Below are 22,467 nucleotides of genomic sequence, written 5' to 3'. Positions count from 1 at the left end.
TTATTCCCAAGAGAGACAAAAGGACACAAGCATCAGACACGCTTTTATTCCCCCCTGTCTTTTTTGCTCCCCCCACCTTATTTTTAAAGGCCACGCCAAAGCAGGACCGAGCTCCAGGATGCCCGTGGGGCCATTCACCCCCCACCCGTGTCGGTGACGTCGAAGCAAACGGCCTTTGCACGGCAGCACCTCCGAGCCCCTCGGCTCCCGCACTCAGGATGCGGCCACCTGCGTGAGCGGCTCCTCCAGGTACTGGACCAGCGCCTGCGCCTGCGAGCAGAGAGCGGCGTGAGCGGGGCCGAGGCGGATTGTGCAACCTGCACGCACGCCGCCCGTGTGCTTATTTTAATTTATGTTTCATTTTACAGCCTTAAAAAGGTGTGGTGCGGTGCCTGGGCTGGCACGGGGGACAGAGCCGCAAGGAGGAAAGAGGTGTGCCAGGCACGGCAGCTTCCTCCACCGCTCCCATCCTCATCCTCAACAGCCCTCTCCCACCCCACAGCAGGGACGCGGCCCCCCGGCCCCCTCCCCACCCTCGTTACCTTGGCCTTCAGCATCCCAAATCCAACCGTCTCCTTCGCGTACATGCAGAGCAGCAGGTTTGCCACCCGCGTGATGGCCACTCGCCCCTCCTGCCCAGGGAGAAACAGCACCCGTCGCATCCCTGGCTTGGCAGGGACCGCCGGCAGGGTCCCGGGGACCCCCAGGGCCGCGGCAGGGAGGGGACGGCAGCCCCCGGCCCCACGTACCATGCAGTCCATGAGGATGAATTTGAGGTTGTCCTCGTTGAACGCTTGGTGCCCGTTCTTGTCGTAGGCCACCCAGATGTTGCTGGCGATGGCCGCGGTGACTCTGGCGTCAGTGTCCCCGTAGCCCGAGTAGGCAAGCAAGGACCCCTCGTTGTTCAGGAGCCTGGAAACGAGGTCGAGGGCCAAACTGGTGCCTCTAAACCCAGTGGGGCACCAGACCCCACTGCCTGCAAGCCCCCCCAGCCCAGTCCCCCCAGCACTGCCCCCACGACACCCCAGGCTTGCAGGGGATTTTGGCAAGGGGGTGGGGGGCTTCAAAGCCAGGAGGCTCTGGGGTGGCCCCAGTCCCGAGCAGGGCAGCGTGGGTCTGCGGTGGCTGTGCCTGTTGCAGCAGCAGGACCTGCTGCAGACAGGGCACAAGCCTGGCGGGCAAGCACCGTGCAGTGTGCATGGCCCTGGCACCGTGCACAGCCCCAGCACCGTGCATCATGTACTGTGCACAGTGCATGGTCCTGGCACCGAGCACCGTGCGTGGCCCCGGCACCGTGCACGGCCCCGGCACTGTGCATCGTGTACTGTGCACAGTGCATGGTCCTGGCACTGAGCACCGTGCGTGGCCCCGGCACCGTGCATCATGTACTGTGCATCGTGTACTGTGCACAGTGCATGGTCCTGGCACCGTGCACCGTGTGTGGCCCCAGCACCGTGCACAGCCCTGGTACCGTGCATTGTGTACTGTGCATTGTGTACTGTGCATCGTGTACTGTGCACAGTGCATGGCCCTGGCACCACGCACTGTGCATGGCCCTGGCACCGTGCACAGCCCCGGCACTGTGCATCATGTACTGCGCACAGTGCATGGCCCCGGCACCGTGCATCGTGTACTGCGCATGATGCAGGGTCCTGGCACCAAGCACCGTGTACGGCCCTAGCACGGTGCATCATGTACCATGCACAATGCAGGGTCCTGGCACCGTGCATGTCCCTGGCACCGTGCACCATGTATGGCCCCAGCATCATGCATGGCCCCAGCACCATGCACAGCTCCGGCACCGTGCACAGTCCTGGCACCATGCGTGGCCCCAGCACCGTGCACCGTGCAAGGCCCCAGCACCACGCATGCCCCTTGCAGGGGCCCTCGCCCCCCTGGGGGTGCATTTCCAGGGCAGGGGGAAGAAAGCATTTCCTCGCAGGAGTCTTGCCCTGCGCCGAGCGGGAGCGTGCCAGCCGGCCCTGCGGCCCCCAGCGCACGGGCGGGGAAGCCGCCCCTCGCCCCCGGCCCCCAACCCCTACTCACAGGGTGCTCTGGACCCCGCCGGTGTTGGCCTGGCTCAGCACCTGCGTCAGGGCTTTGGGGCGCAGCATGGCCGCAGCCGCCCCGCTTCTCGCCCTGCGATGGCGGGGAAGGATGAAGCAGGCCTGCTCCGTCAGCGGGGCCATGCTCTGCCCGGAGCACGCTGGGACTTGTAGTCTCTGTCCGGGGACGCCATGCGCGGTGGCCTGTCCCCCAGGGCCGCTCCGGGGTGCTGCCCCGGCACCCAGCTCAGGGTGCAGCAGGGTCCGGCCGCCCGAGAGGTGCAAGGGGAAGGCAAGCCTCGCCGGGGGGGGGGAGCGCCGGCATCGGCCCGACACCCCCAAACTCTACCCCTTGGCCGGCCGAGCGCGGCTGTTGGCACCCGGCTCTGGATCCGTGCTGGCAAAAAGGCTGTGGCATGGCGGCAGGAGGCCACCCCGCGACGGGCCCCAGCGAGGGGGTGGGGGTCCGGCCCCCGTTGGGGCACCTGGCAGAATCGGTGCCGTTGTTAGAGCAGCTTTGGCAAAGGGAGGGGGCAGAGGTGGTGGGGCTGGGTAAGGGGGTGGGTGCAGGAGGGATCCGGCTAACCGGGGGGATCGGGAGGGATCCGGCTAATGAGGGGGCTGCAGGATGGATCCAGCCAACCAAGGGGATCCAGGATGGATCCAGCTAATGAGGGGGGGGTGCAGGATGGATCCAGCCAACCGAGGGGATGCAGGATGGATCCAGCTAATGCAGGGGATCCAGGCTAGAGCCAGCTCACGAGGGGGGGTGCAGACTGGATCCAGCTAACCCAGGGGGTGCAGGACGGATCCGGCTAACGAGGGGCTCCTGGAAGGCACCCGGGGGTGCTGGCAAGGCAGGCAGCGAGGCAGGCAGCAGTGCAGGCAGCAGTGCAGGCAGCAGTGCAGGCAGCTGCCCCCGCTTTCCCGCCCCCTCCCCGCCCCTTTCAGCCCGCCCCGCAGGTCCCCGCCGGGCCGCCAGGGGGCGGTAGCGGCGGCGCAGGGCGCCGGGGCGCCGCTCTCGCCCGGCAGAGGCGCGCGCCGCCTTTCTCTGGCGACGGCCCGGGCTGGCGGGGCGGGCGGCGAAGATGGCGGAGCCGAGCGGCGGCGGGCCCGGCCCCGGCGGGGAGGGCGAGGCGGGGCTGGGCGGCCCCGGCGGGGCTCTCATCCGCGTCACGGTGAAGACCCCCAAGGACAAGGAGGAGATTGTCATCGCGGACGGCGCCTCCGTGCGCGAGGTGGGGGCGGGGGCGGGCCTGGGGGGTGTGGAGGGGCGAGGGGGGCCTGGCCGGGGCGTGAGGGGCTGAGGGGAGCGGGGGGGCCTGGCTGGGGGGTGAGGGGCTGAGGGGAGCGGGGGGGCCTGGCTGGGGGGTGAGGGGCTGAGGGGACCTGGTTTTGGGGGGGTGCCGGGCTGGGGAGCGGAGTGCGGGGGATTTTGGGGGAGGGACCTGGCTTTGGGGCGGGGGGGAGGACTTTGGAGGGGGGGTGAGGGAGCCGGCGGCCCTGCGACCACGGCTTTGGGTTGGAGGTGAGGGCCGGAGGGGCTTGGAGGAGTTTTGGAGACCTGGCTGCGGGTCGGGGGGAGCTGGGGCGGTTTGGGGGGCACCCGTGGCCTTTGGGGCCTTGCGGGAGCCAAGGTTTGAGGGAGCTGGGAGACCCGGGGGAGGGCAGGGGCTGGGGGGGGCTTTCAGTGGGGAGCTGACACCAGGGATGGGGACAGTCCCGGGGTGGGGGGGAGATGGTCCTGGGAGTGTTCCGTGGGAGGGTTTGTGGGTGTCGAAAACAGGGCGTTGTTGGCGGTGTGAGAGGCGTGGAGAGTGGCTTTGGGGAGAGGGGAGCTTCGGGGTGGATGGTGGCTGTGGGGAGAGGGGTGGGAAGGATCGGGGTGCGGGGCTGGGGGCTCGGCCCGTGGGCCGGGCTGTGCAGGGAGCGGGAGGGAAGGTGTTCCCTGAGCGGATGGTGTGGGAAGGGTGCTGCGATGGGGGAGAAGCGGCTTTCGGGACAGAGCCGGAGGCAGCTGGGTGGTGTGGGGTGGCTCTGGACACTGGGAGGCAGATCCCTCGGGCAGAACTTTGGGGTGAAGGTTGGATGGAGCAGAGGAAAGGGAACATCAGCCCACGTCTGGGCTGGGGGGGTCTGCTCCCGCAAGGGAGCTTCACAGGGCACGGTGGCGTGGGGCGAGTGGGAGGGGGCTGGAATTTGCAAGGAACGGCTCAAGCACTGTCGAAGCGGCTGTGCCCACTGGGGCAAGGTGTCATCGGCACGGCTCTCGGCTTCTTGGCTTGCTGCGCGCTTTGATCTGGGGTGTAGGGCACGAGGTAGCGGTGCAAAGGACCTGGCAGAGATCTCTGGGGAGCAGAGTCGGGGGGTAGGCAGGAGCTGTAGGACCTGTGGCCCTCCTGCTCCTTCCCGGTCTGCTCCCAAGAGCCTGTCGGTATAAGCGGGTTGCGAAGCGACAGCTTTGTGCAGAGGAGGGCACGAAGCTTTGAGACCAGGATGACCTGGGGCTCGGGGCTGTGCTCTCCCGGCCGTTATTTTTGAGGGTTCCGGTGCGAAAGCCGCGAGCTCCTCCGGCACAGGTGTGTGCCTCTCCATCCGTCCTGGCCTTTCCCTCTGAATTTCCTGTAGTCTGTGGCTTCCAAAGGCAAGGCTTTTTTTTTCCTCGCAGATCAATTTGGGAATGCCCCAGCTGGGCTAGCAAGGACAATCTTATTGGCAGGTGTTAATCCCACCCCATCACGCAGCAAAGAAGAGGTGTCCGTGTTATGTGGCGTGGCATGCTCGTAGGGAATTCAGTTGCAGAAATAGGAATTGGAGAAGACCTAGTTTCTTTCCATTGGCTGATAAAGGATTGTTCCCTTTTCCATAGAGCTCTGTCCTGTATTAAATCAGAGTTGGGCTTTCCTTAGGAAAAAAATCAAATGAGCAGAGACAAAAACAGTTCAGTCAGAGGATAAATGGTGTATTTGGATTAGACCTAAGAGACACACTTGATCTTGCTTTGGAAGCCTTCAGCTCTTCTTGAGGTAATTGCTCTATTCTTTCTGAAATTTACTCCACATTTTGTAAGTGTAGAGCTTGTCTTTGGTTTTCTTTTTTTTTTTTTTTTTTTGTCTTAACGCCTCAGACATCCTCAGCAACTGGTGACTGAGTTGGTACCTGCACGGGCTCCTTTTGGGTGAGGTACTGAAGGACTGTCAGTTCCTTATGCTGTTTGCATAGTGGATATGATATCTGGAGGATTAGCTTTAAATTTCTGGTCTCGGTCCTTTGCCTGAAAAATGCTTTGTTTGTTTTTCAGTTCAAAGAAGAGATTTCCAGGCGGTTTAAAGCCAAACAGGATCAGCTGGTTCTGATCTTTGCTGGAAAGATCCTGAAGGATGCAGACACGTTGAATCAACATGGGATCAAAGATGGGCTGACTGTACACTTGGTCATTAAGACTCCACAGAAGTAAGAAACTGTTTCGTCTTGGGGGGCTGAGGGTAAACGGATGATGCAAATAAACGATGGCGGAGCATTTCTGCCCTGTCGGTGACTGAAGCGGAGTACTTGTGCAAGGCTTTGGGGCGTGTGCGAGTCTGGCAGCGGTGATCCGGCAGGAGAACTCTCCCAGGCTCTCTCCCTGCCGCGGCTTTGCCGTGCAGCTGTGGGGTTTATTGCTCGGCCTGTCTTTTCCCGAGGTTACACAGCTGTGTAAGTTTGTGGCACGTACCTGAGGGGCTGATAACTCTTGAATACAACTCCTGTATGTGGCTTTGCGTATTTTGAGCCTTTATAATTTAGTGTTCTTGAAAGAACCCATTGAAATTGATACTAGTTCTAACAAAGATAAGCTGCTGTTAACAGAAATTACTTCCCCAATGAATTCGCCTTGAAGTTGAAACTAATACCTAGGTTTTCGTTTGCTTCCTGTCGTGTACTCTGCTCTCTAAGCCTGTGCTCACGCTCTCTCAGGTGCCACGGGAGGCACGCCACGCACAGAGCCCGTTCTGCAGGGCAGAGCAGTGTTTCTGTGTGGCACCTATAGGTGTGTCTGCACGGGTGGGTGCCCCACCTCGGTGGGAACGCGCGGAGGCTGGGGCCGTATGACCGCGTGTACGCAGCGGTGTGGTTGTTAGCTCGAGTACAGTACTGCAGGCGCACCCCATGGTAGCTCCCAGTTTGGACACGGTTCACTTCAGTCCGTCTGCACCGTGTAGCTCGGCCTGAGAAAGGGATGCAGGATTGACTGCAAGGTCATGCAGGGTTAGGCTTTTCCCACTGCTCTCCAATGGAGTGGTGGACACAGAAGGTTCTGGGGAACGGTTGCTGTACTTGAGGCGCAGCCGCGTCTCGTTGATCTCGAAACCCCCTCCGCAACCATTTCTTGGGCTCCCTGCTGCAGTCTGATCGGGCTCCCGGTGAAGTAATGGGGCTGCGTCTCTGTGCAGTTCCGCTGTCCCCTGGGAGAGCTGCCTTACTGGCTTAGTCAAGATTAGTGCTTTCCCCCCCCCCTTTTCTACCAAGACAAGCATGTGTATCGTCAGCTTCTGCAGGAGGCCTCTCTCTCGATTCTGCATCTCCAGGCAGCCCGATAGTCCGATGCTGTTTACCACCGTCTCCGCAGCGAACTGTGGTACTTGTGAACCATTTCAAAGGGTAAACGAGAGAGCTGTCCTGGGTTGCTCATTTTTTTCGCCGCTCATAGGCATAGATAAGTGCTTACTGAAGACATACAGCCTCTTCCTGTGCTGAGAGAAACCGAGTGACCTTTCTCCAGCTTCCTCCTTCCTTTTTTGTTCAGCTTCCTATTTGCTTTGTTTCCCCACTCTCTGCCTCCCTCTCAGTGGCCGCTGGTTTTTAGCAGCGGTCAGGTGAGTCTGGAAAGTGGACAGGGACCTTCAGGTATGATTTTTAAAGTCCTGGAATAAGAGTGAAAAAGGAAAGGGAGTTAGAGAAAGGAATAATTCTGGGTTTGGGAAAAAAAAATAAATCAAGAAACTGTTGTTCTTGTTTACTTGTCATTGGCATAATAGCATTATTGGAGGCGAGTAAAGTGAATTTTGTGGTCCAATTTCATGTGAAAGCTCTTCAGCACTAGTCCAGGACTCACTGTCCTGACTGCAGATGCGCCAGAGAATCTTTAAGTGTTCTCTTTCAAATTCCTATAAAATTCCTGAGGAGGAACTGTGATTATAAGGTACTAGCTGGGGTTGGTTTACTCAGTAAAGCTGATGTCCAGCATCTGCTGCGCTGTGGCTTATGGCATAGAATCTGCATGCGTGTATTAAAAGAAGCTCTAGTCAACTTGTGCTGGACGGAGGAGCCTTGCATGCAAGGTACAGCCAGCGGCCGAGATGTGAATTCATAGCCAAGCTGGCCAGAAACGTTCTGTAGCTCCACGGGACAGATGCTAGCCGCCTTGTGCCTCAGTTGCCCTATCTGTAGAGTAATGCTGATACTTGTTTTTGCCCCCAGGAGCACTGGTAGGAATATTCTGTGCATGGGAGGGTTTGCAGAAAAGCAGATTCTTGTTTACCCCGTGCACTAGCCCTGCTGTAACCTCCTGTGGTTTCTCTGGGAGCAGCAGGAGGATTTTCCTGTTTGGAGCAAACTCATTGCTCAAGGATATAGCTGAGGTAAATAGTTCAGTGTGATTCAAGGAAGAGCTAGATACAATTCGGGGTGAGACCAGTCAAGCCACTTTGTGTGGACCAGGACAAAATGTCGGGGGCTGTTATGCATCGGGATGGGAGGCAGATTCCAGCAGATGGAAGGTGTCTGGGAGCACAGCTGTGCATCCGTGCAGGCGGGAATGGAAGCAGCCAGGGCTGGCTGCTGTGGGGACGACAGGCGCGAAGGGAGGCTCGGTCGGCGCGGGGTGCGCCGTCCTGTGTCCCCCCCAGAGGACTCTGCTCACCGTTCCTGAATCTCAGGAGTTTAATGCCTTCTGTCGTTTCTTCGCAGGGTCCAAGATTCAACATCTGCTGCTTCTGCCCCCAATGCTGCTTCTGCCCCCACTGCAACCCCTTCTTCTCCTGCTGCCCCATCTCAGCCTTCCACATCCAGCAGCGCCGTTTCTGACGCGGGGAGCGGCAGCAGACGGAGCAGTGGGTCAGGGACCGTGGGAGGTCCTGGAGACGGAGGCCCTAACAGTGCTACATCCATCCTGTGTAAGTGACGGCTGTGAGAAGGTGTGACGCGAAGGAAGAATTTCCTAGGATTAGACCAAGGAGTTGGGGTTCTTGACCGCTGCAGCTGTCTCTGCTTGCTGTAGGCTTTGCATGAGTCGCTTCCACTGGCATACCTCGGTTTCCCTGCTCAGGGTAATGCCAAAGCCTTTAGGGAAGCATGTGTAGCGGGTGTCCTCCCTCAGAGCTGGCTGCCGTAGGAGTATAGGATACCCCTAGACTAGAGTGGGTGCAGTTCAGCTGATGCGCTTGTCCTCTTTTTGCAGCTGCCGACAGTTAGTGACTCACGCCTCTCTCCCCGTGTGTTGTTCCCTCTCCAGCTGGCTTTGGCGGCATCACTGGGCTGGGCAACCTTGGGATGGGCTCTGCCAACTTCATGGAGCTCCAGCAGCAGATGCAGCGGCAGCTGATGTCCAACCCAGAGATGCTTTCTCAGATCATGGAGAATCCCTTGGTGCAGAACATGATGTCTAACCCTGACCTCATGAGACAGATGATCATGGCCAATCCCCAGATGCAGCAGCTCATGGAGAGAAATCCGGAGATAAGCCACATGCTGAATAACCCGGAGCTCATGAGGCAGGTGAGTCAGCACGCCAGGGCCTGCTTAAAGCATGTTCAGGAGCATCTTTGTGGGCCAGCTTCAGGGTCTGCTCTCCAAAGGGAGCGTGTGAATGCCAGATCAGTGATTTGAGAGAGCTCTTCCTTCCTGCTGTAAGCTCCCCACAAACAGATGGTGGTCTTGAGTTATGTGAATACTGATTACTCAGCCCACATACTTGCAACTCTTATCTGCCTTTCAGGGCTATCGAATCCATCATGTGTTGGGCAAAAAAGGATGCTGGGATCATCCTAGCGTGCTGCATACAAGGCTACTGTGTTCTGTTTCAGGAATGGGAGTAAAAGCAGCCACAGAGAAGTGAAGCTGCTGCAAAAGCTTTTTGTTTCTCTCTATTTCTCTTGATTAGATTAAGTATAGACTACAGAGCTGTACAGTCAATATTTTACTACCTGTATCAGCGGAGAGCACTAGTCGTAGGCCGGGATCCTAGAGGTCTCCATTTTCTGTACGATCCCAGACCCATGCTATCTGGAAGACCGAAGGTTCATCGGAAGGGAAGCGTAAGGGATGAGTGAGAGCCTGAGTGTTAAATAGCCCTTGACAGGACTCTGCTGTTCCCCCAGGAAGACTTGTCAGGAGGTCTTTCTGGGATGTTGCTGCATGAGCCTAGTTTCCATCTGCTTCTCGGTTATCTTTCTTTCAACTGTGTTGGCCATACGTGAAATTCCAGAGCTGCAGGACTACGTTGTGAATGATCCGTACTTGAGCAGCTCCCCAAATGAGATCTGGATGTTCCTTGTGCAGGGGAGACCCGTCAGAAGTCTGGAGAGGCTGAATTTCTTGGTTTTCTTGAAATGGGAAGGATCCAATCTCTTCCACCTTCTCAGTTTTTGAACGCAGTCCATCTCCTTTGAGTGGGAACATATGGGTGTTAAATGTTTGGATGTCCTGATACTGCTTAGAAACAAAACAATCTCATCCAGCTGAATTGAGGTTGAGAAGGAAGAGAGCTGAGCAAGGATGGGAGGAGCCAGGATCCCTGGGCTCTCTTTGCTTGGATAAATGATCTCTCTGCTCTCTGGCTGTGAAACGGGTTTAATTATACTCTTTCTTCTGGGAGCTGAGATTTAACTCTTTCAGTGCTTGGCTGGTAGACGAGTAGAATACCACTAGGCTGCTAACCAGTCTCTTGGTCCACTCCGGTCTTCCATGGTGCACACGGGCCTGAGCTTTCCACGTTTTCCTCCTTCTCCCAGACGATGGAATTGGCTCGTAACCCCGCCATGATGCAGGAGATGATGCGGAACCAGGACCGTGCTTTGAGTAACCTCGAGAGCATTCCAGGAGGATACAACGCCCTGCGTCGGATGTACACGGACATCCAGGAGCCCATGTTTAGTGCAGCCAGGGAGCAGGTATTGGCTGCGTTCCTGTAAGTGGGGTGTAGTGTGCCGAGCATGGGAAAGGGGTCTCTCCCTGACCCCCGTGCTGGCGGGGCAGCCTTCCCAAAGCATCGTTGTTCATCCCCTCCTGCTCTAGATGCCGAATGCAGCCGCTAGCAGGAGAACGTTGTGCAGTGCCTGTCATCTGCTTTTATTCCACGGTTTGGTGTATCGGAGCAGAGCCCTGCCCTCGCTCCTTTGGTCTCCAAGCAGGCTGGATGCCAGCCGTTGCCGATGTGAAGGCCCCATAGCTTCGTTAGCGCAGCCCTCTGCTCTCAGCCCGGCTTACTGTATTAGCTCAAGCCTGACGCCTTTGGATTGGAGCTGGCTGAGATCCAGCTGGCTTGAAGCAGAGGAGGAGTGAGCACAGGTCTGTCTGCAAAAGGCTGTGCAGACATACTCCAGTCTAGCATTACCTACTGGTATGTCCGGGTGCTGATTTTACATGGATGTTTTGAAGCCCTGCATTTGGGAGCCAAATCTAGGGCTGTGGCCACTTCTTGAGCCTGGTCTTTTTCTGAGCAAGGTGTGTTGTGGATTACAGATTTCTCAGGAGGCAAATTATGGCACGTGTTCAGCAAATTCTGGACCTGGATGAATATGATCGGCTGTTCCCTAGCTCGTACGGTGCTGGGGTTAGTCCGGCATTCTCTGCTGGGGCTAACTGATTACGGCAACTTCTTTTTTTCTTTTTCCCTAGTTTGGCAACAATCCCTTCTCTTCCTTGACGGGGAATTCTGATAGCTCAAGCTCTCAGCCTTTGCGGACGGAGAACAGAGAGCCGTTACCGAACCCCTGGAGCCCCACGCCCCCTGCTTCCCAGAGCCAGGCGCCTAGCAGCGAAGGGAGCACTGGCTCGGCAACCACCCAAAGCACACCGACTGTATCCAACCCCTTTGGGCTGAACGCTGCTAGCATTGGGGCTGGTACGTAAGCAAGAGAGGAACCAGAGGGTGCTACTGACTGAACAGGTCACCCAGGCTTCCTCGGAGGGCGGCTCCCTCCGGCATCTGAGTGCCCGTCCAGGGCTGCTCTCCAGAGGAACGATTCTAGCCCAGTTGCAAGCACAAATGGGTTATGTCTTGTGTGCCCATCGGAGGGTTACTTTGGGAACTCTGATGTCCCTGCAGCCCTCGAGAGCGTGGGAGAGTGGCAAGCAAAGCGCTACCGTGTCTGTCCACAGCGATACTCACTGTTGGCCAGGGGATGAAGTAAAGGCATTGCTGTTACGTATCATGTTGTATTTCAGGCATTGCAGCAGTGCTCAGGCTTGTAAGGGGTTTTCCTTTGTCTTCCCTTTCCCCTTGCAGGCATGTTTAACAGCCCAGAGATGCAAGGACTCCTGCAGCAGATTTCCGAAAACCCTCAGCTGATGCAGAACATGATCTCTGCCCCTTATATGCGGAGCATGATGCAAACTCTTGCCCAGAACCCGGACTTTGCAGCACAGGTAAAAGCGTTGCAATTGTCTTCTGTTGTCAGACGGGCCGTGAGCACAATGCTTGCGAGACCAGTCTGCTTCTGTAGTTGGAGTGGCTCCTCTTGCAGAAACCGGGGAGCTGAGTGAATACAGACAGTTTTGTGTTTTTCTCGATAGCTTGAAGGCAGTCGCAGTACTGAACCCCGTGTCTTAGCAGAGCCCCTAACAAAAAAGGGAGGCTTTCAGAGGGACATGGGAACCGCCCTTCTCTTTGCCCATGGCCAAGTGGCCCCTGTTCAACACCGCTGCCAGGAATTGAGCTGTCCTGTTTCAGTCCCCGTTAGCAGGGGAAGACATTGAAAGCCCAGGGAGGGAGTCAGGGGCATGACTGACTTGTTCTACGTGGCTTAGTTACGCAGGGTTTAACAGCCAGTGGCAGCAACCCTCTGACCCTACCTACGTGTGCTGTCTCTTGCTAGATCATGGTAAATGTCCCCCTCTTTGCTGGGAATCCACAGCTTCAAGAACAGCTCCGCCTTCAGCTCCCTGTCTTCCTGCAGCAGGTAAAGGCCCCTGTCTGGCCCTGTGCTGCTCTCAGCCCCTGGGCTCCAGAGCTTTTCCGTCCCCTGTAGGAAAGGGAGTGTCTCGGCTGCGTAGTCAAGTGGGCTAGGAAGCGTGGGGGCTTGGGTGGTTCGGGCTGTGAAGGAAAGGGCTTTGCACAGGGGAGAGAGAAAGGAAGAGCTAAACGAAGTAATCTAAATTACCTAAAGGAGGACTTCAAATTAGACTAGTTAAGCTACATGAAACCCCTGTGTGGACGGTCTCTCACTGTAATGAGTTTACAAAAATTAAAACAGCTAATTGTGCTAGAGCAGCTGGTTCACTCAGGTAAATCAAATAAAATCACATTAATTCCAAAGGCATGTGCCCCCAGTTCTAATCTGATTCACGTAGTTCATTTAGGAAATTTGATCTAAACTCTCTGAGTATCTCTGTAGATGAGCCCTGCAGTCTGGAGACTCGAAGGAGGAACCAGACTCGCAGGTTTGCTCTGGCTGCAGGGCGAGAGGCGCAGCTCTGCGCCGACCGTCGTTCAGATTTAAAGCTGGTGGATCTCTGGCTGCGGAAGCTCTCGCTGTTTGGTACCGCTGTGTCTTTTTGCCTTTGTTCCCAGATGCAGAACCCAGACTCCCTCTCCATTCTCACCAACCCCCGCGCCATGCAGGCGCTCCTCCAGATCCAGCAGGGACTCCAGACGCTGCAAACGGAGGCCCCAGGACTAGTGCCAAGGTAATAAGTGCTTTAGAGTGGGTTTCTGCAGGCAGAGCTGACATGCTTGATACCAGCAGGCAGACTAGCTGTTGATTCATCGAGGGGATCTGCTTAGGGCACTCTGTCATGGGGACTTCTGCGTGTGTGCGTGCCTGCAGGCCTCTGAGCTCCAGCTAATTAGCACTTTCTGCTTGTTTGTACTTCACACGGGAAGTCCTCGACCCTTTCTTTTTGGAGAAAAGGTTTGGAAACCACTTGGTCCCTCCCCCATCTTTTGTTTGCTGTATTCAGTACCGGCTGAACTCAAGAATTTTATCTCTGGAGAACAGTATGAGATGCACGGCCGCGAGGTTGGGTGGGTACGGTGGGGCAGACTGGTCTGCGGCAGCCCTCAGCCCTTCTGCTCTCTGGCAGCGTGGGTCACGTTCAGTCTCTGCAGTTCCGTTCAGCCCTGCGCCTCTGCTAGGGTTGCTTATTCCCAGCACCACGTGTGACCAGGGTACAAACGCAGCCGGTTTAATTTACAAAGCTGTCCTGTGGTATGGGCCTCAGGGAGGGCCAGCCTGGCAGAGCCTGCCGGTTACCGTGCTGCCCAGCGCTCGGGGACACCCAGAAGTGCCAGCTTGCCTCTGAGCACGCCCTGCCTTCCTCTGCAGCCTCGGCTCCTTCGGCATGCCTCGAATGCCCCCGTCCTCCACAGGAGGAAGCACAATCCCGGAGAACCCCGTTCCCTCCGCTTCGACGCCGGCCAGTGCCTCTCCAGCTGGGGGTGGTAACCCCCAACAGCAGCTCATGCAGCAGATGATCCAGCTGCTGGCCGGAGGAAGCTCTCAAGTATGTAATGCCCAGCTGCATGCTGCTACACTTCTGGGGAGGGACGTCTCCAGGGTGAGCTAGAGGTTGTCCCGATCCCACCCCGCTCTAGGGATGCAGTCCCCAACAGGTTTCTCTTGGCTCTGGTGCTTTATGCTAAGTTTGGTGTCTCGGGCTGGCTAGTTCGGCGGGGTGTAGTAAGCCTTTGCACAGGTTTGGAGCTAAGATCCTTCTCCCGGCGCTGCTGTCACCGTAGGTGCAGGACTTGGACTGACTGTGTGCAGCGTGGCTGCTGTGCCAAGGCCCGTGGGGAGGCGGGTGACATCGCGAAACGAGCCTGGAGCATTTCAGTACGCCTAAAGCTGAGCTCAGCCGTCGTCGCTGGCCCTGCCCGTATTGGATGTTGATCTCTGCTGTCTGACTCTAAGGTCTTTGTCCTTTCCCTCGGCAGGCGCAGAGTCCTGAAGTGCGATTCCAACAGCAGCTGGAGCAGCTGAACGCCATGGGCTTCATTAATCGTGAGGCCAACCTCCAGGCGCTTATTGCCACTGGTGGAGACATCAATGCAGCTATTGAGAGACTGCTGGGCTCCCAGCCTTCCTAAACTCTTGTCATGCTGCCCCACAGACATCAGCACATGCATCCATACACATGCACAGGGGGATCTTTCAGGAAAGCCCACCATCATTTTCATATCTGACAGCTGTCCATGTATTTAAAACAAAAAGATACAGCTTAACCCCTGACCTTCCTACTAAGTTAAGATTTCATGTTGAAATGCTCTTTAACTGGCTTGTATGTGGATTCCAGTTCTCATCGTGGCCACAGAGACTTCAGATGTGTATTTTTTCCTAAATATGCCCTCTGTCTCAGACACTCTCTCTCTCTCTCTAGATGGTAGAGGCGATACTTCTAGTTACTTACCTGAATGATTGTGTTTTGAGTAGCTTGATTTTAACTGTACATGATTCCCTCCCCTAGCCCTCCTTTCAGGCAAATATTTAAAACTTGAGCCAAGTTTGGTTTTTGGTTATTTCTCCCAGCATCTTATTGGGAATGGATCAAAAGAAAAATTGAAATGACCTGGAAATCTCTGATGTCATTTGTCGTAATGTTCCATTGGATGAACTGAGCCTGTGTCCCTTGCACACAGGGGCCTCTGATCTCCTGGTAGAGGGTTAATTTCTTCAAACTACATTTGAAGTACGGCCTCTTTACGCTCTTGGGATGGTGTAAAGGAGCCTAGATGCCTTCAGGGATCAGGCTTGCTGTTCTCGAACTTGAGTTGAAAGTGCCGTGCAGAAGAAAGTGTTGGAAAGGTGTGTTTCTGCCCAAGCGATTTAGTTCTTGCGTGGTGGTGTCAGGGCTTTGTTGACTCTTGTGCTCAGTAGGCTCATTCCTGAAAGCGTAAAAACAAAAAAGGAAATTGAAAAATAAGTTAACGATCTTTTCGCTTCACTGGAAAATGTCGAAGTTCATGTTCTTCCCAGTTTAGATCCATCCTCCACCCGCCCCCCACCCTCCATTTTGGTGTGTTTGAATGTTACGACTCTCCAAGAAACTCCCCGAGGACCAGCAGGGTGATATTTCCCAAGAGCCTCCATGGCTATGTAATTTGCATACCATTTTTATCAAAGAAAAATAAATGCGCACAACCATCTGTCTCCCTGCACTCCATGTTATCTTCCTTGATTGCCACGTTTAAGCTGATTGAGTTCCCCTAGTTACTGGCGATGAATCTGTCTCGTCCCCCGTGCTTCCCTCTTGCAGATCGCGCGGGCCGGCGTGCCGCTCCCCACCTGGCCGCCCGCCCTTCTTCCCTCTCGTGGCGGGAAACCTTCTTAACGCTTAAGTACTTTCGGAAATGCTGCTGAAGCCTTGCCCAAAATCTGGCCCTAAACGTGCCCGTTCGGAAGCTTCCTTCGAATTCGGGACTCGTAGGAGAAGCGAACGGCTAGTTCTGCTGTGTTTGCATGACCTGATCGCGGTGTAGAAGGCGGCAGCGAGTTCTGCTGAGCCCGGAGGCGTTTGCTCACGGCTGGGCAGCGCCGGCGCCCAGGGGAGCCCTGGGCACCTCTGCGCACGGTGGGTTTTACCCCTGCTTTTCCGTAGCAAGCGCAGCGCTTGCTGTTAGCTGGGTGTTAGTGTTCTCCTTTGGTTTGGGTTTTAAAGCTGCTTTTGGTAGGGGAGGATTGGGCAGTGAGAGGGACCGGGAGGAATCCCAGCGCTGCTCTCTTGTATACCTGTAAAACCTGCTGCGCCCAGCTCGCTTCTGGATCTATCAATACGCTGTGGTGTCGGAGAGCGTAGGTGGAGCAGCGGTTGCTCGAGAAAACAGGGGAGTGCGTGCGGGCTGGAAACGCTCCTGCCTTCGTGTATGTGCATCACGAGGCTGGATTTTTCTAGAGGAGGATTCGGAAAGCCTACCTTTAATCGCTTCTCTTGGAGGCTGTGCACGTACGTGTGGATTTCTTTCTGCAACGTCTCCTCAAACGTAGAAGGAATGGGCAAAGGGTTGTAGAAGGATGGGTGCTGAAGTTCCTGGTTGCGCTGGCACGGTCAGAGCTCTTTCCTAACGTTGCTAAAACCTTTTGCAGCTAAAAATTGGCTTATAAAAAGGCCTGTCTGGTCCTTCGTGATCTCTTAGCTTTGGCGGATGTCCTTTGCCCGCACTAAGGTCTATTTATCTCCGCAAAGGCTCTGTCCCCATGCAAGCCAGCTCTTGCAAAGAATGCGCTTGTGGGAGGATGGGGTAAGCGGGTAAGGGAGAGGGAGCAGAGAAGGCAGCTGGAAGGAGAGGGGGTGCCGCTGGGTTGCGGGGAGCGGAGACGTCCCCCTGTCTTGGCGATAAAGTTGTGCTCTGCGTTTGAACCTCTTTGAAAAGCAAAGCTAACCCCAAACCCTGTTGTTTCTGGGCAGCCAGAAAGAGTCCTTCCAGCTCCCTCCTCGGCGTTAGCAGGATGGGGCGCAAATCACAGCAACGCGAGGGATCTGCGTGCGCGGAGCTGGCGTGCTGCGTGCTGGCGGGACGGAAGCTTCTGATGCGGGAGGGACTCGGAGGGGCCGGGGGGATCCGGTGAATCCGAAGCCACGAGCCTGCCGAGAGGGAGGGCTCCCGGGACGCCGTGGCTGCCGTTGCCGGCTCGGCTCGGACCAGCGAGGTGGAGCAGAGCTGGTGATGCTTCGGCATCGCCGCGCAGATGTTGGCTGCTCGGTGCCGGCGAGCGAAGCCGGCGGGGAACACCTGCGTGGTGGAGGGATCCTGCTGGCAGCGTAGGCAGGCTGCTGTGAAGGATTGAGGAGAATTAATGCGCTGCTTGTAGGAAGTTCTTGCTAGGATTTTTTTTTTTTCTTAAGCTGAGGTCCTGCTTTTCCAGAGAGGGCTCTGGACCGTGGCAAGTGCGTGGAAGCCGTTCTCCAACGCTTCCCGTAGGAGGGTAATGATTGTCGTCTATGCCGGAGAAGCGAGGAGGCCGTTTGGTCCTCGGTGCCTCTCTGCTCGTTTAAGCAGGAAAACATATTTCTCCTGTCTCTCAACATCGCAGCATCCGCTCTTATGTCAGTTTGAGATCATTCCTCACCTGCTGCCAGCCCACCAGCCAAGGTGCTAAAATAAAGATAACAGGGCAGCCTGCTATCTCGGCTTGCAGCTTCTGGTTGCATCTGATGTTCAGCTACCGGCTCTCCGGCTTCCCCCGGGCAGTTTGGCAAAGCTGCCACCCTCCTTGCTGCTCCGGAGGGGCTTTGCCGTGCTTTGCGGAGCAGCCGGATGGATTCGTGGCTCCGGCTTTGGCGCTGGAGCAGCGTGGAGGGGAGCGGTGGGGAAGGGGACGAGCTCAGGGAAATGCTCTGCGCTGGCGCAGCTTTTGCCAACCCCTCAGCCCTTGCAGGAGTGTTTTCCCCCAGGGCTGTGCTGGGCAGCGGGCTTTGCAGGCTCTTCCCTGTAGCTGCTACGACTGATGCTCTGGTCCTCCTTATTCCAGGGCCAAGGGCAGGGTTCTGCACCCGGGTCGGGGCAACCCCCGGTGTCAGCACCGGCTGGGGGATGGAGGGGTGGAGAGCAGCCCTGAGGAGAGGGTCCTGGGGGTGCTGATTAGGCGAAAAGCTGGCCCTGAGCCGGCCATGTGCGCTGGCAGCCCAGACAGGCAGCCGTCTCCTGGGCTGCGTCCCGGGCAGCGGGGCGAGGGGGGGGGATTCTGCCCCGCTCTGGGGAGACCCCCCGGAGCCCTGCGTCCAGCTCGGGGGTCCTCAGCGCGGGAAGGACACGGAGCTGCGGGAGCGGGGCCAGGGGGGGCCACAAAAGTGGTCGGCGGGTGGCCCAGCTCTGCTGTGGGGACAGGCTGAGAGCTGGGGGTGCTCAGCCTGGAGAGGAGGGGGCTGCGGGGGGACCTCACTGCGGCCTTGCCGTGCTGAAAGGGGGCTCATGAGAGAGATGGGGACAGGCTGTTTAGCAGGGCCTGTAGCCACAGGACAAGGGGGGATGGTTTTTAACTAAAAGAGGGCGGATTCAGACTGGATCTGAGGAAGAAATTTGTTCCGCTGAGGGTGGTGAGACACCGGCACGGGTTGCCCAGCGCAGGGTGGATGCCCCATCCCTGGGCACATCCAAGGCCCGGCTGGACGGGGCTGTGAGCAGCCCGATCTGGGTGACGATGGCCCTGCCATGGCAGCGGGGTTGGACTGGGTGACGTTTAAAGCTCTCTTCCATCCCAAAGCCGCCTGTGATTCCTCAGGGAGCAGAAAAGCAGCATGATCCGCCCGTGCACCGGGACGAAGCGCCGAGCTGGGAGCCCTGCACCCCCCGGGGGATCTCTGGGAGCAGCAGCGTTCCCCCATCGCAAAATGGGGGAGAGGAGGTGGGAGGGAAGGGCTGGGGCTCCCCCCGCACGGCCGGCGGGAGGGAGGGACGCGGCGGGGCGCTGCGATGGCTGCAGCCCTGGGTTTTGGGTCTCGCCTTTGGTCGGCCCAGGCTTGGGAGGAGAAGGCGGCTTTGAAGGCTGGTGAGAAAGCAGCTTTTTAGCGAAACCTTAATCCCCTCCAGAGAGCTTTCCCTAATCCTCAGTAACTGCTGTTCAAAAGCCCTCTTTCAAAGGAACAATTGCACTTTCTGGCTGCTGTCTCTCTCCTTCCCAGAGGAATTGCCCCAAGGTGTTCCTCGCTGACTGTTTCCTCTCATTTTTCTCTGATAAATAGAATTAATTCCTTTAAAACGTCACAGAAGGAGCAATTTCCTCAGCAGGTCGTGGCGAATCTGGCTGATTGATTTGGAGAGATTTCTGCTGTCAAGGACTTATTTTCACTTTATTCCTCCCCCCTCCCTTTCAGCCTTTCCCCCCGGATAACGACCGCAGCACTTCCAACTTGGAAATCAGACCTTTTAAATGTGGAGGAGGGAGATGTTGCAGGAAACGAACACCTGCGTTTCTTTCAAGAAACCAGTTTTTATTCCTAAGGTCCCTGGCCGCGACATCGGGGGTTTCCTTGGGGCGCAAGTTCAAACCGACTCTGTTAAAGTTAATAACTTCTGAACGTGCGGTGAGAGCGGGGTCAGCAGGGAGATCTCCAGGGTGGGGAGGCTGGGGAGTGGGATAGCTTGGAAAAAATATATATATGTGTGTGTGTGTGTGTGTATATATATGCACGTATATATACGTATGTACGTATATCGAAGTGCTGCAGCATCTTTGCTTGGCCACGGGAGCCGTAAGGAAGGCCGGGAGGCGAGCAGGCTGACGGACGGACGCGCCTTGGCCTCCCCGCTCAATTCGGCAGCGTTTCGGGGCAGAAAACCGCGATTTGGAGAGCGGTTGGGCCATCGCCAGCTCGCTCGGCTGCCTGCCGGCGGGATGTGACCCTGTCACATTCGGCTCCCTATTCACGTTGCTCTGCCTTTGGTTTATTTTTAATTTCTCCAGCAAGTTGGTACCTTGTTCCCTGCAGCCGCCTGGCTGCGTCTCACCGGGGTTCGCGCGTGGGTGCAGCGTGCCCAGTTTGCGGGGTCGGCCGCGCTGGAGCCGGCGGTGCCCGCCGGCGTGGAGCCTGTGCCCGGCGCAGGGCGGAGACTGGGATTTGTTGTTTGCTCCCCTTGACGTTGGAAACAACAAAATCACAAGTCTTCCAGCCTGCCGCAGGGCTGAGGGACGCGCGAAGGAGGGGTGGTCCGGAGAGCCGCGCCGGAGCTGCCCTGGGGAGAGGGGAAGGGAGAGGGGTGGCGTTCGGGCACCTCGCGTCACCCACGCAACCCAGCGGCTTTCTAACGTGCGCCGGGAGAGGGTCCAGGGCACCAGAGGGGCTTTGCAGCCCCTGGCCGCCGCTGGCAGCGGTGACAAAGGACAGCGGTTGTGCCCGATGTCCCCCCGCCAGCGTCGGCGATGGGTTTGAGCCCCAGCTCGGCCCCCGTCTCCTGCTCGGGAGCCCGGACTGCCAGCGGCCTGCTCCAGCCCCGTCTCTGCCAGGGACGGAGGAGAAGCCGCCCACGCCGCTCCGTCTGCTTCTGACGGATTTTGCAGCGCTGGGATGTTCGGTCCTGCCCCGCTCGTGTTTTCCTGGGTGTCCTGGTGGGAATATCCCCATCCTTGCTGCCTCGGTTTCCCTGCCCCGTGAGACACAGCTGGGGTGCGGCCATGAGACGGCTCCTCCACGAAGGTTATTGCTGCTTTTTTTAATCCTAGCAGACAGAGCAGATAGCAGTGAAATATGGAGCAGTCAAGGCTGTTGCTGCGCGGACTCCGGGCTGCTGCGGTCTCCCGGCTTGGCGCGACCCTGGAGATAAGCCCCCAGCGCTCTTATCGAGGGGAGCGGGAGGGGAAGGCAGCAGGCGTCGGGATGCTGGGGCTGGGTGGGAAAGCAAAGCGCGAGGAGATGCAGGAGCGATGCTCGCCGGGCTGGAGCAGGGGAGGGGGCCGCCCTCCACCCCCTCGGCCCCGCCGGCGGGATGCTGCTGCTGCGTGCGACGGCTGCAGCAGCGCAAAGTACGGAGTCGATGCCTTTGCTGCGCGCGGGCGCGCCCCGTTGCACAGCACACGCAGCGCGCGCGCCCCGTTGCGCAGGACGCACGCCACGTGCGCCCCGTTGCGCAGCACACGCACGCCATGCACCTGTAGCGCACCTTGCACGCCGCGCACCCTGCACGCACCCCGTCACGCACCCCATTGCACAGCACATCCCGTGCACACCCCGGAGACCCCATCGCACACCTTGCACGCCGCACACCCCATTGCACAGCAGAGCCCGGACACCCCATCGCACACCTTGCATGCCACACACCCTGCGCACACCCCGTCACGCACCCCATTGCACACCTTGCACACTGCACACCCTGTGCACACCCCATTGCACACCTTGCACGCCGCACACCCCGTCGTGCACCTCATTGCACGCCTGCTCACCTGGGGGCTGGCTGCCCGTCCTCCCCACCGCCGTTCCCAGCTGCTGCCGGCGCAGCGGCGACGTGCAGGCGTTCGTGGCCGCTCTGCGCTGCTCCTGCCCAGGCGGCGCACGGCGTGAGCAGCCGCGCCGGTGGGGCCGAGGCGGTTGCACGGGGACGCCCCCACGCACGATGCCGCCTGGCTGGACCGCGTCCTCCTCCCGCTTTAGGAAGCGCAGCTTTGCCGGAGCGAAGGGAGCTCCAGGGGACGCGACACGCGTGCGCGTCTCCGTCCCTGCGGCGTCGCCGGGGCCAGGCCCCCGGGGCGGCACGGCAAGGGGTGCCAGCGCGGGGTGCCCCCGGCTCCGCAGGAGCACCCAAGCCCAGGGTGCTGGCAGTTGCCAGCTCTGGGAGTCTTATAGCCAGGGCGGCCTGGCGACAGGCTGGCCTTGGTGACGGCTTTGAGTGGCAGCTGGCGAAGGGCCGGAGCTGGGAGGGACAAGGACGCAGCCGGGCTTGGCCTGGTGCAGGGGTGCAGGGGTGCAGGGGTGCAGGGGCTGGAGCTGGGCTGCGCAGGTGGGGGGCAGAGGGTCCCCGCTGGGCTTTTGGGCCGGGCGCGCGGGCCTGCGTGCACACGCGTGTGTGTGCACACGGGCACGCGCCCTCCGTGGCTGCAGAGCCCCCTCTGCCCCCGGCCCCCGCGCAGCAGCGCCAGCACACGTGCAAAGCACGGCAGGCGCATGCGGGCACGCAACGCGCAGGTAGCGGGAGCGTGCAGTGCACGGGTCTGCAGCATGTAAAGTGCCGTGTGTGCGCGTGCAGGGCACGGTTAGCTGTGAGAGTGCGTGTGCCACGCGCACGCAGCTGGCGGGGGGTGTGCAACGCTCAGCTGGTGGGGATGGAGGGTGCACGTGTGTCCACACATGCGTGTGCATGTGTGTGTGCATACGGGTCTGTGCATGTGCGCACACGTGCCTGTGTGCGTGCATGTGTGTGTATGTGTGTGTGCACATGTGCATGTGCATATGGGGCTGTGCATGCGCATGCACGTGTCTGTGCATACGTGTGTATATGTGTGTGCATGCGCATGCACGTGTCTGTGCATGCGTGTGTATATGTGTGTGCACACGTGTCTGTGCATGCGCATGCACATGTCTGTGCATGCATGCGTGTGTATATGTATGTGCACACGTGTCTGCATGCATGTGAGCGTGTGCACACGTGTGGGGTGTGTGTGTGCGCGCATGTGCATGCATGGGAGCATATGTGTGTGCATGTTTTTGTATTTATGTGTGTCCGTGTGCACGTGTGTGTGTGCACACGTGTGTGTGTACCTGTGTGTATAGGTGAGTATCTGTGTGTATAGGTGTGTGT

General features: G+C 58.2%; 3 protein-coding genes across 6 annotated transcripts; 1 reads left to right on the top strand and 2 right to left on the bottom strand.

The window, feature by feature from the left end:
• Nucleotides 1–30: 30 nt before the first annotated feature.
• On the bottom strand, nt 31–2,227 carry LAMTOR2 (late endosomal/lysosomal adaptor, MAPK and MTOR activator 2). Its single transcript, XM_087772132.1, has 4 exons — nt 2,047–2,227; nt 750–912; nt 543–632; nt 31–270 (listed from the first exon to the last, which is right to left on the bottom strand). The coding sequence occupies exons 1-4, from the start codon at nt 2,187–2,189 to the stop codon at nt 214–216; spliced, it is 453 nt and encodes a 150-aa protein (XP_087628258.1). The 5' UTR covers nt 2,190–2,227; the 3' UTR covers nt 31–213.
• An 828-nt stretch (nt 2,228–3,055) lies between these two features.
• On the top strand, nt 3,056–15,391 carry UBQLN4 (ubiquilin 4). Of its 4 annotated transcripts, XM_087772076.1 has the most exons (11): nt 3,111–3,283; nt 5,347–5,498; nt 7,995–8,200; nt 8,539–8,801; nt 10,037–10,195; nt 10,923–11,148; nt 11,533–11,672; nt 12,122–12,205; nt 12,817–12,932; nt 13,571–13,748; nt 14,179–15,391. In XM_087772076.1, the coding sequence occupies exons 1-11, from the start codon at nt 3,134–3,136 to the stop codon at nt 14,329–14,331; spliced, it is 1,827 nt and encodes a 608-aa protein (XP_087628202.1). In that variant the 5' UTR covers nt 3,111–3,133; the 3' UTR covers nt 14,332–15,391. The 4 variants fall into 4 exon arrangements, with proteins under 4 accessions (XP_087628200.1, XP_087628199.1, XP_087628201.1 ...); XM_087772074.1 differs by lacking the exon at nt 10,037–10,195 and having other exon boundaries at nt 3,056–3,283; XM_087772073.1 differs by lacking the exon at nt 12,122–12,205 and having other exon boundaries at nt 3,058–3,283.
• LOC148053907 (uncharacterized) lies at nt 15,068–21,835 on the bottom strand. Its single transcript, XM_087771920.1, has 4 exons — nt 21,814–21,835; nt 21,116–21,388; nt 19,462–20,394; nt 15,068–15,126 (listed from the first exon to the last, which is right to left on the bottom strand). Exons 1-4 carry the CDS (start codon nt 21,833–21,835, stop codon nt 15,068–15,070), a joined length of 1,287 nt encoding a protein of 428 aa, XP_087628046.1.
• Between the last annotated feature and the right edge of the window lie 632 nt (nt 21,836–22,467).

The sequence above is a fragment of the Nipponia nippon genome, unplaced genomic scaffold, assembly GCF_047370975.1.
Source record: "Nipponia nippon isolate SJK-2023a ecotype South Korea unplaced genomic scaffold, ASM4737097v1 scaffold_36, whole genome shotgun sequence".
NCBI classification, from domain to species: Eukaryota; Metazoa; Chordata; class Aves; order Pelecaniformes; family Threskiornithidae; genus Nipponia; species Nipponia nippon.
This window is presented reverse-complemented; position numbering and strand designations above follow the sequence as displayed.

What these genes read in the sequence shown, in the direction of transcription:
- LAMTOR2 (XM_087772132.1), bottom strand. Translation starts at nt 2,189, where the DNA reads ATGGCCCCGCTGACGGAGCAGGCCTGCTTCATCCTTCCCCGCCATCGC. An exon ending in GGCGGGGTCCAGAGCACCCT is followed by an intron (nt 913 to 2,046) that starts GTGAGTAGGGGT and finishes CCTCGTTTCCAG; the next exon opens with GCTCCTGAACAACGAGGGGT. An exon ending in TCATCCTCATGGACTGCATG is followed by an intron (nt 633 to 749) that starts GTACGTGGGGCC and finishes CTCCCTGGGCAG; the next exon opens with GAGGGGCGAGTGGCCATCAC.
- UBQLN4 (XM_087772076.1), top strand. Translation starts at nt 3,134, where the DNA reads ATGGCGGAGCCGAGCGGCGGCGGGCCCGGCCCCGGCGGGGAGGGCGAG. An exon ending in CAGTGCTACATCCATCCTGT is followed by an intron (nt 8,201 to 8,538) that starts GTAAGTGACGGC and finishes TTCCCTCTCCAG; the next exon opens with CTGGCTTTGGCGGCATCACT. An exon ending in ACCCGGAGCTCATGAGGCAG is followed by an intron (nt 8,802 to 10,036) that starts GTGAGTCAGCAC and finishes TCCTTCTCCCAG; the next exon opens with ACGATGGAATTGGCTCGTAA.
- LOC148053907 (XM_087771920.1), bottom strand. Translation starts at nt 21,835, where the DNA reads ATGCGCCTGCCGTGCTTTGCAC. An exon ending in GACGGGCAGCCAGCCCCCAG is followed by an intron (nt 20,395 to 21,115) that starts GTGAGCAGGCGT and finishes TCTGTCTGCTAG; the next exon opens with GATTAAAAAAAGCAGCAATA. An exon ending in AGGCCAAGGCGCGTCCGTCC is followed by an intron (nt 15,127 to 19,461) that starts GTCAGCCTGCTC and finishes TTACGCTTTCAG; the next exon opens with GAATGAGCCTACTGAGCACA.